The 13,663-nt window shown below is 37.3% G+C and overlaps 1 protein-coding gene across 2 annotated transcripts in view; it reads right to left on the reverse strand.

Annotated features, from left to right (window-relative positions):
- Nucleotides 1-12,219, reverse strand: part of TEX9 (testis expressed 9) — a 90,077-nt gene extending 77,858 nt beyond the window's left edge. The window contains exons 1-2 of one of the 2 annotated variants that reach the window (XR_006270063.1): nucleotides 12,115-12,219; nucleotides 11,920-12,011 (exon numbers count right to left, since the gene is read on the reverse strand). Coding sequence is in view for 1 of the 2 variants with exons in the window: in XM_043471887.1 (XP_043327822.1) it covers nucleotides 11,920-12,011; nucleotides 12,115-12,135 (113 nt within the window). In the remaining variant the exon portion in view is untranslated. The remainder of the gene's footprint in view (nucleotides 1-11,919; nucleotides 12,012-12,114) is intronic. The other variant, XM_043471887.1, reaches the window with a different exon arrangement.
- Between the last annotated feature and the right edge of the window lie 1,444 nt (nucleotides 12,220-13,663).

Consider the following 13,663-nt stretch of genomic DNA (forward strand, 5'->3'; position numbering starts at 1 on the left):
GTTGCTAAACTTAAACTCAGGCAAAGAAAACACCCTGGCACTTAAAATGTAGCAGTAACTCAAAGTGAGAGCAGTAAACAGGAACAGAAGCCAAAACAGCTTAACAGCTAGAAACCAGTGCACTTGAGGGAGTCATAAAGGGCTACACCTGTGAACCACAGACTACAAAAACACCGCCCATAACCTTAGGTGAACGGAAATGAAACTAAAGCCATGTGTGGAAAAGATTCTCCTATGAGTAATCAGAGCACACAGAAGTGTATTCCAAGTTCATCTTACCCGGATGGTATAGGGACACTAGGCCAAAACTTTAATATAGAAAGTTGGCTTAGAACCAGTGAAAACTGATAAGCTGATAAACTGAAATGCAAAACCACCCTTAGGAATATTTAGTCATCTAGAACAAATGCAACTCTCTCAGAAAGCAAATTCTACTAAAGATGCCTTCACAAAGATAATAAATTGCATTAAGAAATAAGTTTCCAGGATGGACAATCAACAGATACAAACAAAATTTGCACCAAAAGACCTGGAGATAATAAAACAAACTAGGAAAGAATTTTAAATAGCACTTTTCAATAAGAAAGGAAAAAAAAGAACAGAAACCATTAGGCAAAAACCAAGCATTGTAAACATATATTCAAAAAAACACTGAATTCGGAAAACAACCAAACAGAAATTACATAATGAAAATATAGTTAATGTAAATAAAACTCAAATGCAATGGATAAGTTGAACAACAGAATGAAGAGGGAATTAATGAATTAGAAGACAGATATGAGAAAATTACCAACAAAAAGGTACAGAGAAACAAAAAGATAAAAATGCAAGAGAGAGTTTAACATCTATTCCAGACAGACTATAAGACAAAGATAGATTATAGCAACCTGACACTGCAGAAGAAAATTCCAGAAAAGGAGGAAATGCCAAAATTTAGAGAGATATGCTGAGTATAATCTAAGGAAGTGTGATACATCCAATTCTGTTCTTTCTCTGGATTGTCCTAGCTATTAGGGGTCTTTTGTGTACCCATATAAATTTTAAAGTTATTTGTTCTAGTTCTGTTCAAAAAAAAATTCCCATTTGTATTTTGATAGGACTGCAGTGAATCCACAGACTGGCTTCAGTAATGGTCATTTTAACAATATTAATTCTACTAATCTATGAATGCAATATATCTTTCACCCTCTTTGTGTTGTCTTGAATTTCTTTCATCAGTGTCTTACAGTTTTCTGAGTACAGATCTTTTACCTCCTTAGATTTATTCCTAAGTATTTTATTATTTTGATGTAATTATAAATGGGTTTCTTTCCTTTATTTCTATTTCTGATAGATTGCTTTTAGTGTACAGTGGTGGTTGGTGGTTTAGTTGCTAAGTCATGTCTGACTCTGGTGACCACATGAGCTATGCCCACCAGCCTCCTCTATCCATGGGATTTCCCAGGCAAGGATACTGTTGTGGGTTGCCATTTCCATCTCCAGGGAATCTTCTTGACCCAGGGATCAAACCTGGGTCTCCTGCATTGCAGGCAGTCTCTTGCATTGCAGGCGGATTCTTTTACCAACTGAGCCACCAGGGAAATGAGTATTAATTTTGTATTCTGCAACTCTACTGAATTCACTGATGAGCTGTACTAGCTTTCTGGTGGCATCATTAGGATTTTCTATGTATAGTATCCTGTCAGCAAACAATGACAGTTTTACTTCTTCCTTTCCAGTTAGATTCCTTTTTTTTTTTCCTTCTCTGATTGCCATGGCTAGGACTTTCAATACTATGCTGAATTAAAGTGGTAAGAGTGAGCATCCTGATCTTAGATGAAAATGCTTGTTCCTGATATTAGATGAAAATGCTTGTTCCTGATCTTAGATGAAATGCTTTTAGTTTTTCACCACCAAGTACTATGTTAGCTATGAGCTTATACGTGTGTGTTGGTCACTCAGTCGTGTCCGACTCTTTCCAACTCCATGGACTGTAGCCTGCCAGGCTCCTCGTCCATGGAAGTCTCCAAGCAAGAATGGTGGGGTGGGTTGCCACAGCTTTCTCCAGGGGATCTTCCCGACCTAGGGATTGAACCTGGGTCTCCTGTATTGCAGACAGTTTCTTTACCATTTGAGCTACCTGGGAAGCCCATGAGCTTATATATGGACTTCCGTTATTTTGGAATATATTCCCTCTACACAAACATTGTGGAGAAGGAAATGGCAACCCGCTCCAGTATTCTTGCCTGGAGAATCCCATGGACAAAGGAGCCTGGTGGGCTACAGTCCATGGGGTTGTAAAGAGTAGGACATGACTGAGCGACTAACACACACACCACACATTGAGGAGAGGCGAGTTTTTATCATAAATGGATGTTGAGTTTTGTGAAATGCTTTTTTTGCATTTGATCACATGGTCTATTCAGATGATCATATGATTTTTATGCTTCTTTTGTTCATGTGTGTATCACATTGATAGATTTCCAGATACTGAACCACCCTTGCACCCCAGGATAACTCTCACTTATCACAGTGTATGATCCTTATAATATATTACTGGATTCAGTTTGCTAATATTTTATTGAGGATTTTTACATTGATGTTCATCAATGACATTGGCCTATAATTTTCTTTATTGCAATATCTTTGTATAGTTTTAGTATCAAGGTGATGCTGGCCTCATTCAATGAGTTCAGAAGTGTTCCTCACTCTGCAACTTTTTGGATTTGTTTTAGGATAGGTATTAACTCTTCTCTAAATGTTTGGTAGAATTGTTATTCTTCTTCTTGGTTAGATCCACAGATCATTATACTACAAAGCTATAGCAGGTGAAACAGTATGGTACTGGAACAAAAGCAGACACATAGATCAATGGAGCAGAATGGTGAGCCCAGAAACAAACCTACACTTACATGGGTAACTGACAAAGCAGACAAAAATATACAGTGAAGAAAAGACAGTCTTTCAATAAGTCATGCTGGGAAGACGGGCTGCTACATTTAAGAATAAAATAAGAACTTTTTTCACACCATATACAAAAATAAACTCAAAATGGATTAAAGACCTAAATGTAAGACCACAAACCATAAAACCTGAGAAAACATAGGTAGAATATTCTTTGACATAAATCACAGCAATATTTTTTGGATCTGTCTCCTAAGAAAATAAAATACATACATACATGCACAGGATCTAATTAAACGTGAAAGGGAAAAAAAAAGGAAAGGAAACCACTGACAAAATGAAAAGACATCTACTGAATGGAAAAAAATATTTGCAAATGATATGACTAACAAGGGTTTAATATTCAAAATATATGAACAGCTAATACTACTCAATACTGAAAAAACAAAACAAATAATCTGGTTAAAAAATGGGAAGAAAACTTGAAAAGGCATTTACCCAAAGAAGAATACAGATGGCCAATGGGCACATGTAAAGCACAACATTGTTAATCATCAGAGAAATGTAAAGCAAAGCTATAATATGACCTCATACCTGTCAGAATGGCTATTATCAAAAAGACCACAAACAACAAATGTTGGCAAGAATGTTGAGAAAAGGGAACCCTCCTACACTGTTGGTGGGAATATAAATTGGTGCAGCCACTGTGGAAAACAGTATGGCAGTTTCTCAAAAAATTGAAGATATAACTACCATATGACTCAGTAATTCCACTCTTGGATATATATCCAACAAAAATGAAAGCACTACTTTGAAAAAAATATATGCACCCCAGTGTTCACAGCAGCATTTACAAGAGCCAAGACATGGAAGCAACCTATATGTTCATCAGCAGATGAATGGATAAAGAAGATGTGGCATAAAAATACATACATACACACAATGATATACTGTTCAGTTATGAAAAAAATGAAATTCTGCCATTTGCCAAAGCAACATAAATGGACCTGGAGGGTATTCTGGTTAGTGAAACACGTCAGACAGAGAAAGACAAATACTGTGTGTCATCACTTATGTGTAAATCTAAAAAATAAAGCAAATGAATGAATATAACAGAACAGAAACAGACCCACATACATAGAGAACAAACTAATGGTTACCAATGGGAAGAGGGAAGAAGAAAGGCATATGATAGTGGTAAAGGATTAAGATATACAAACTACTGAGTATGAAATAAATAAGATACAAGGATATATGGACTTCTCAGGTGGAGCTAGTGGTAAAGAACCCACCAGCCAACGCAGGAGACAACGTGAGACACAGGTTTGATCCCTAGGTGAGGAAGATCCCCCGGAGGAGGGCAGAGCAACCCACTCCAGTATTCTTGCCTGGAGAATCCCATGGGACAGAGGAGCCCAGCAGGCTACAGTCCATAGGGTCGCACAGAGTCAGATATGACTTAGCACACACACACAAAGATATACTGTACAACACAGGAAATACAGCTGTTATTTGACAATAAAATTAAATGGAATAAATCTATAAAAGTTCTGAATCACTATGCTATACACCTAAACTAGTACTGTAAATCAAGTGTACCTCAATAAACCAAAAACAAAAATTTTTTGAAACCTGAAGACTACAGCAAGAGACATAAAACAAAGACACTACTTTTTATAAAAAGAAATAATGCTGAGAATTTTCCATAAATGAATACCAGGCAGAATCAAAAAAAACAAATCCACACCTGTACACTGGATAAAACTGCAGAACCTCAAAGACAAGAATATTCTCTAAATTACAAATCAAACATTTAAAAAGAAGAGAGAAAAATAGTCTACCAGCATGATTATCTTAGAAGCTGACCGCAGATGGCTTATCAATATCTCTAGATTACAATGGTACCTTTGGACAACCAAATGGTACTTTTAATGAACTGCCAGGAGGTGGGGTGCAGGGACTAGCCATTTCAAGTTCTATATTCAGCTAAACTATCTTTGAAGAATAAATGCAAAGTAAAATTTTCAGGTAAGAATGGTGAATTTAAGACTCAGATTTTCACAAAGCAAAGTAATGAATGCTCTGTGCTTCAGAAAAGAGGAAACTGAACTTAGAAAAAAAAAGTAATCATGATACACAGAAATGACAAAACAGGATGATAAATCTAAATTAGCACAGAATATGAAAATAACAGGTAGGGGTATTCAAAGCAAAGGCGGAATAAGTATCATTTAACTTGCAAACAAGGGAAACCAAGTTAAACTATTCTGAGGTCTTTCCAAAAACAATAAAGGGAAAATAAAGGGAAAATTTATTCAACCAATAAATGACAGAAAAGAACCAAAGGCACAAATAGAAAACAAAAAATAAGATGACAAAACTTCAAATCAACAAACAAAATACTATAAATTCACTTATTAGAAGGCAGAAATTATCAGAGAATATAAAAGAAATGTTCTTAATAAAGCTAAATTACATACAAAGATTGAAAATAAAAGAATGAAAAAGATGTAAAAACACTACAAATAATGAAAGGAATTATTCAAGAGGTTTTAAATAAAATGATATAGCCCCCAAACAAAAATGGACACAATTATAAGGAGAAATCTTTAAGTTATAATTATAGCTGATTTTAGTACACCTCTCGGAGAAGGCAATGGCACCCCACTCCAGTACTCTTGCCTGGAAAATCCCATGGACGGAGCCATCACTTTCACTTTTCACTTTCATGCATTGGAGAAGGAAATGGCAACCCACTCCAGTGCTCTTGCCTGGAGAATTCCAGGGACGGGGGAGCCTGGTGGGCTGCCGTCTATGGGGTCTCACAGAGTCAGACACAACTGAAGTGACTTAGCAGCAGCACCTCTAACAGAAGCCAATACAGCTACTGGAGAAAAAAATAATGAGGATACCGCTATTATGGATAGCAAAAGTAATTAGCTTGATCTAAGTTATTAGTCAACAAATAGTAAATACACTTTCTATCAAAGAATACACTGAATATTTACAAAAATTCAACATGTACCTGGTCACAACTAAGCTTCAAAACACTTTTGAAAATAAATCATACATACATTCTCTGACCATAGTACAATTAAAAATAAAATTTTAAATAACAAAAATAAAACAAGCAAACAAACAGATGCTTGGGAATTACAAAAACACACACCTAAAATAAACACCATGAAAATTATAAAATATTCAAAACTAAATAATCAGAAAGAATAGAAATATCAAAACAGATCTTGAAATACAGATTAGCTACAGTTGCAGAGAAATATTAAATGTATTAAATTTAAATGCAAAAATTAAATGTATTAAAAATTAGAAAACTAAACTAAAAAAAGAAAAACTAAATCCACAATTAGAAGAAAAAGAAATTATAAAAATAAGGCTAATGAAAAAAATTTTATATCACACAGAAAATTAGCAATAAAACCAAAAGTTAATTCTCTGAAAAAACCAATCAAACATATACACTTCCCAATAAGACTGACAGAAAAGGTCCGAAAAGAACATATGTATTAAGTTGCAGATATAGTCAAGACTTAAAATATAAGAGCATAATTAGAATAAATGTGTGTTAATACACATACATGAAGTGGACAGTTTTCTAGAAAACTAGCAAATAACCAAAATTTATTCTGGAAGCAATAATTATTAAAGAAACAATTCACAGGAAAAAAAAAAAAAAACACCTCACGCTAGACTCAGTTTCACAATTTTAATCATAGGGCAGATGATCTCTGATTACAAGAAGCTCCCAAGAACAGAAAAAAACAAAAAAAGAAAGCTACTCAGTTTATTTTACGAAGTCAGGATAATAATGATATCAAAATCAGAAAGGCAAAGAACTAGAAAAAAACATAGGACCAATTTCACTTTGTTTATAGATGAAATAAAAAATCTACATAAAATTAAAGCAATCTAATCCAGGGGACTTTCAAAGAAAACAATAAACCTGTCTTTGTAGTTCAGTATGTTAAAACATTAAATGAAGGGGTGAAAAAATCTTCATCACCTACATTAATTTGGGGGAGGGGGACTTTGTTAAAATTTAACATTCATTCAAAATACAAAAAAGGATATAATATTGTCAATGCGAGAGACCTGGGTTCGATCCCTGGGTCGGGAAGATCCCCTGGAGAAGGGAAAGGCTACCCACTCCAATATTCTGGCCTGGAGAATTCCATGGACTGTATAGTCCAGGGGGTCGCAAAGAGTCGGTCATGACTGAGCAACTTTCACTTCACTTCACATCCTAGACTAAAAAATAAAGAATTAATGGAAACTGTGTCCTTAAGGCTGACAAAAAAATATTTACTCAAAACTCTACAGCATGATGGGAATGTAAAATGATACAGCTATTATGGAAAACAGTATGGAGATTCCTTAAAAACTAGCTAGGCATAAATCTAGTTATTGAAAACAGTATGGAGAGTAAGAAACTAGGAATAAACCTTATGACCCAGGAATACCACTACTGGACATACACCCTAAGAAAATCACAATTTTAAAAGACACATGTACCTCAATGTTCATTGCAGCAATATTTACAATAGCCAGGGCATGGAAGTAACCTAGATGTCCATCGACAGATAAATGGATTAGGAAGTTGGGTACATTTATACAATGTAATATTACTCAGCCATAAAAAGGAACCAATCTGAGATAGTTGTCGTGAGGTGCATGCACGTGGAGCCTCTCATGCAGAGGATGAGAAAAACAAGGAAGAGAAGAAAGAAGTATTGTATATTAATGCATATATATGGAATCTAGAAAAGCAATAGATAAATCTAGTAGAGAATGGGCTTGTGGACGCAGCAGAGGAAGGTTAGGGTGGGACAAATTGAGAAAGTAGCATTGACATATATACACTATCATACACTAAAACAGTTAGTGAGGAAGCTGCTAAATAACATAGGGAGCCCAGCCTGGTGCTCTGTGATGACCTAGAGGTGTGGGGACGGGAGGGAGGCTAAGGAGGGATGATATATATATAATTATGACTGATTCACATTGTTGAACAGCAGAAATCAAGGCAAAATTATAAAGCAATTTCCCACCAATTAAAAAGTAAAATTTACAAAACATGGATAACCAACAAGGATCTAATCTACTGTACAGCACAAGAAACTCTATTCAATGTTATGTGGCACTCTGGATGGAAGGGGAGTTTGGGGAAGAATGGATACATGTACATAAATGGCAGAGTCTCTTGGTTGTCCACCCAAAACTATCACAACATTGTGTGCTGGGGGCTTTCCAGGTGGCACAGTAGTGAAGCATCTGCCTGACAATGCAGGAGACCCAAGAGACATGGGTTTGATCTCTGGGTCGGGAAGATCCTCTGGAGTCGAAAATGGCAACCCACTGCAGTATTCCTTTTTTTTTTTCTTTTTTCTATATTTATTTTCAAACTTTAAACTTTTTATTTGTATTAGAGTACAGCCAATTAACAATGCTGTGGTAGTTTCAGGTGAACAGAGAAGGGACTCAGCCATATATATATATATATATATATGTATCCATTCTCCCTCAAATCCCCCTCCCATCCAGGCTGACACATAACTGAGCACAGTTCCACGTTGGTTATCCATTTTAAATATAGCTCTGTGTACATGATCTTCCCAGACTCCCTTAAACTATCCCTTTCCCTTGGCGATCATAAATTCATTTTTAAGTCTGTGAATCTTTCTGTTTTGTAAGTAAGTGCACTGTATCATTTCTTTTTAGATTCTACACATAAGGGATGTCATACGATATTTCTCCTTCTCTGTCCGACTTACTTCACTCAATATGACACTTACCCATTTTGCTGCAAATGGCATTATTTCATTCTCTTTAATGGCCAAGTAATATTCCACTGTATCTATGTACCACACCTTTAACCATTCCTCTGTTGATGGACATTTAGATTGCTTCCATGTCTTGGCTATTGTAAACGGTGCTGTAATGAACATTGTGGTTGTATATCCTTCTGGGTGTTTTTCTCCAGATATATGCACAAGAGTGGGATTGTAGAGTCATTTAGTAGGACATACAGATGGCTAATAAGCACATGGAAAGACATTCAACATCACTAATTATTAGAGAAATGCAAATCAAAACTACAATGCGAAATCACCTCATACCAGTCAGAATGGCTATCATAAAAAAACCCATAAACAACAAATACTGGAGAGAGTGTAGAGAGAAGGGAATTCTCCTACACTGCTGCATGGTACAGCCACTATGGAGAACAGTAAGGAGGTTACTTTAAAAAAAAACCAAAAAACTGCTCCAGTATTCTTGCCTGGAAAATTCCATGGACAGAGGAGCCTGACAGATTACAGTCCATGAGGTCCCAAAGAATTGGATGCAACTGAGCACCGCACATACAGCACAAAGCCGACATGGCTGATACTGCCGTCCACCTGCAACTATTACAACATTGTTAATCAGCTGAACTCCAGAATAAAATAAAAAGTTAAAAGAATTCTAAAGCAAACCTCAAATGTAGTGATAAATTATTAAATGCAGACTAATGAAAATCATAACTAAGATAATAATGCTTACCACCACTTTTTCTATTCCATATTACACTGGGGGTTCTAATCAGATCAAGAAAAAAGATGCAGAAGAAACTGTAAAGGAACAAAATGATCACAATTTGCATATGATATAACCATCTTTACAAAAAGCTCAAAGGACTCTGCAAAATAAGAGCATTTAGCAGTGAAGACACTCTCAACAAATGTAGGTGTAGGATCAATAAACAAAAAATCAGTAATGTTTCTATACATACAACCAACTAGAAAATGAAGTAGGAAAAAAAGCCATTCATTATAACAACAAAACTATAATGTACCTTGAAAAAAATATTTAAGACTTTATGTAGTAATATGAGAAAATATTAATGGACACCAAAAACCCCTCCATGTAAAATAGAGATATATCATATCCATGGAAAGGCAGATTCAATAACATAAAGATATCAGTTCTCTGCAAATTAATCTATATGTCCAATTTAGTTGGCATTTAGCGGCAAGAAGTTTGGGGGACGGCTTGTCCTGCAAGCTATCAAGGTTAATTAAAACAGATGCCACATAATCTTACTACTTAGCTATCTTGTTTTATGATACAGGCACATGGCTTGGAATATCTATTGATTTGAGTGATCAGCATATTCCTTGGTTTACTATCTCATATAGTGATTATTTCCTCCAACTATCTGACAAGAGCTGATTGTGAAAGATTCTAGATTGGGATCCCTGGGAAGTGCTGTGTTTGGTTAATTAAAACAAAATCCCCATATGCTTAATACCAAGAAAACATGTGGCAAAATACTGTGTTATAATCTCATATTCTTGCCTATAAAGATGGCCAGACATTTCACCTTTATGCATAGTGCTGAGTGATCCACAAACTTCAAGCAGTGCCTGGGAGTTACTTTGTTCAAACACCTCAGCATTGCACACCTCAGAGTACGCAGAACAAGTAATGACAGGGAGCCTTTACCACAAAACTGTTGCTAAAACAGAATATAGATGCCTGACGTTAAGCAGGACTACAGCCTTAACGAGAGGCTTCCCAGGTGGTTCAGTGGTAAAGAATCTGTTTGTAACACAGGACACACAGTTTCCATCCCTGAGTTGGGAAGATCCCCTGGAGAAGGAAATGGCAACCCACTCCACTATTCTCTTTAGGAAAGTCTATGGACAGAGGAGTTGGGAAGGCTACAGTCTATGGGGGTTGCAAGAGAGACACGACTTAGCAACTAAACATTAGCCTTAATGAAGGGCCAGGTGCAAAATATACTTTGAAATAACCAAGTGAATTAACCTAATACATGTATTTAGTGCTATGTGGTGCATGGTAATGAAAACAAACGTTTTGGGTTTAGCTGACTCAGAGGTGTTTATGAACAACAGATCCACTGATTAAGTACACTGTTACTAGAATAATAGGCCCATTTTATCAAACAGTGGAAGATAATTATTTTCTACATGCTATGGGAAGCTAACATGTCTACTTTATCTAAATATAGTACACTTCAGTTTTAACTCTAAACATGCTTTCATTTTAGGTACAGATCATTTGGTAACTACGTTTAACCACCTGAGGAATTGCTGGGATGTTTTGCAAGTTTTAAATTATGCTACTTTAAATTAATTAAAAAGAAAGCAAACTTACTTTGGTAAGGGTATACATGAGGGCAAATAAAAGACATGGTCTGTGACCTCGTGGAACTCAGTCCAGCAGGGAAAACAGACACAAAGTAAACTAACAAATGAATTTACTGTAACAAGTTACACTAACAGCAAAGAAAATTTAATCAGACAATAAAAGAGTAATAGGAAGCCTACTTATCATAGTCAAAAAAGGCCACTCTGGTAGACAAAAACGAAAGAGGTCAAGATTACACAAGAGGTAGGAGCCAAGTGTGACAGAGCTTTTGAAGTGCAACTGGAAACCACTGCAATGTTTTAGGCAAGGGAGAGACAAGATCAAATTAACAAGATTACTGACATCTGCATGACAACTGGGGGATGAAGAGTGGAGTGGTCCAAGAGTGAAAACACGTGTTGTCAGGATATCTGTAATTACACTGAGAATAGGTAAGGAAAGGAAACCCTTCCAACTCCACCAAACGTGGCTAAGAATGAAAACTCCAAATGCCCTGAGAAACATACTTTGAGTTTAAAAACCAAACCTAAAAGAAATTTACATACGTAAATTCTAGGAACTTGAAATTAAGTGTCATTCCTTTAACTAGAAACTGAACTATTGGCTGGCCATTCCTCGCTATCTAAACTACTAGCAATATCATCTTGCTGACGAACAGGTTTACTTATTTGGGTAAAATTTACCCCCACTTCCAACACCTACAAGGACGCAGCTCAAGTTTAAGAAAAAAGATAAAGGGCAAGTAAATGGGCTGAGAAGAAAATGCTGGACAATGAACGGTCTCAAAGATCCAGTCACCAGGAAAAATACTTGTAAGCAGCCTCATTTAGGTGAAAGAAGAAAAAGCTGAACCGCCGAAGTTCTTACTTATATTCTTCCTCCTTGGCGAGGAGGTCCCGTCGAGGCGTGGCAGCTTGCTGAATGCGTGGCGGGAGCGGAGTCCCTGAAACGCCCGGTCTCTGTAAAAGAGGCAGACACTTTCAGAACCAAAGTTCAATGAATTTTGGTGTCCTCAGGACGCCGAAATCTAGCTGCTACCCAGGAGAGTCCAGTTGAACTAACCTTAAAACTTCTCCCGGCCATCTTTCGCGGCCGCGACGCCGTTACCGAGGCAACGACGCACTTTCCCGCGAGAGTTACCACAACCCCCGGCGGCCTTCCAGCTCAGGGCAGGATTCGGTCCACGCCCCAACTCTTGGCAGAAAACAGCGCGAGCTTAGGACCCGGCTGAGAACTGGGGAGTGTGCGCTGCGGTCTTTGTACCCGACTTGCGGTAAGCGCTAACCTCAGTCTTGCAGGAACTGAAGAAGCCAAAGCCGTGGACTGATTTATAGAATGGGAAAGACTAGAGATCTCTTCAAGAAAATCAGAGATACCAAGGGAACATTTCATGTAAAGATGGGCTCAATAAAGGACAGAAATGATATGGAACTAACAGAAGCAGAAGGTCTTAAGAAGAGGTGGCAAGAATACACAGAAGAACTGTACAAAAAAGATCTTCAGGACCCAAATAGTCACAGTGGTGTGATCACTCACCTAGAGCCAGACATCCTGGAATGTGAAGTCAAGTGGCCTTAGGAAGCATCACTACGAATAAAGCTAGTGGAGGTGATGGAATTCCAGTTGAGCTATTTCAAATCCTGAAAGATGATGCTGTGAAAGTACTGCACTAAATATGCCAGCAAACTTGGAAAACTCAGCACTGGCCACAGGACCAGAAAAGGTCAGTTTTCATTCCAATCCCTAAGAAAGGCAAAGCCAAAGAATGCTCAAACTACCGCACAATTGCACTCATCTCACACGCTAGTCAAGTAATGCTCAAAGTTCTCCAAGCCAGGCTTCAACAATATGTGAACCATGAATTTCCAGATGTTCAAGCTGGTTTTAGAAAAGGCAGAGAAACCAGAGATCAAATTGCCAACATCCACTGGATCATCGAAAAAGCAACAGAGTTCCAGGAAAACATCTATTTCTACTTTATTGACTATGTCAAAGCCTTTGACTGTGTGGATCACAAGAAACTGTGGAAAATTTTGAAGGAGATGGGAATACCAGACCACCTGACCTGCCTCTTGAGAAACCTGTATGCAGGTCAGGAATGTGTACGGTTCCAAATAGGAAAAGGAGTACGTCAAGGCTGCATATTGTCACCCTGCTTATTTAACTTATATGCAGAGTACATCATGAGAAACGCTGGGCTGGATGAAGCACAAGCTGGAATCAAGACTGCCAGGAGAAATAGCAATAACCTCAGATATGCAGATGATACCACCCTTATAGCAGAAAGTTAAAAAGAACTAAAGAACCTCTTGATGAAAGTGAAAGAGGAGCGTGAAAAAGTTGGCTTAAAGCTCAACATTCAGAAAACTAAGATCATGCCATCCAGTCCCATCACTTCACGGCAAATAGATGGGGAAACAGTGGAAATAGTGGCAGACTTTGTTTTGGGGGGCTCCAAAATCACTGCAGATGGTGATTGCAGCCATGAAATAAAATGACGCTTACTCCTTGGAAGGAAAGTTTTGACCAACCTAGACAGCATATTAAAAAGCAGAGACATTACTTTGCCAACAAAGGCCCATCTAGTCAAGGCTTGGTTTTTCCAGTAGAC

The sequence above is a fragment of the Cervus canadensis genome, chromosome 6 (assembly GCF_019320065.1).
Source record: "Cervus canadensis isolate Bull #8, Minnesota chromosome 6, ASM1932006v1, whole genome shotgun sequence".
NCBI classification, from domain to species: domain Eukaryota; kingdom Metazoa; phylum Chordata; class Mammalia; order Artiodactyla; family Cervidae; genus Cervus; species Cervus canadensis.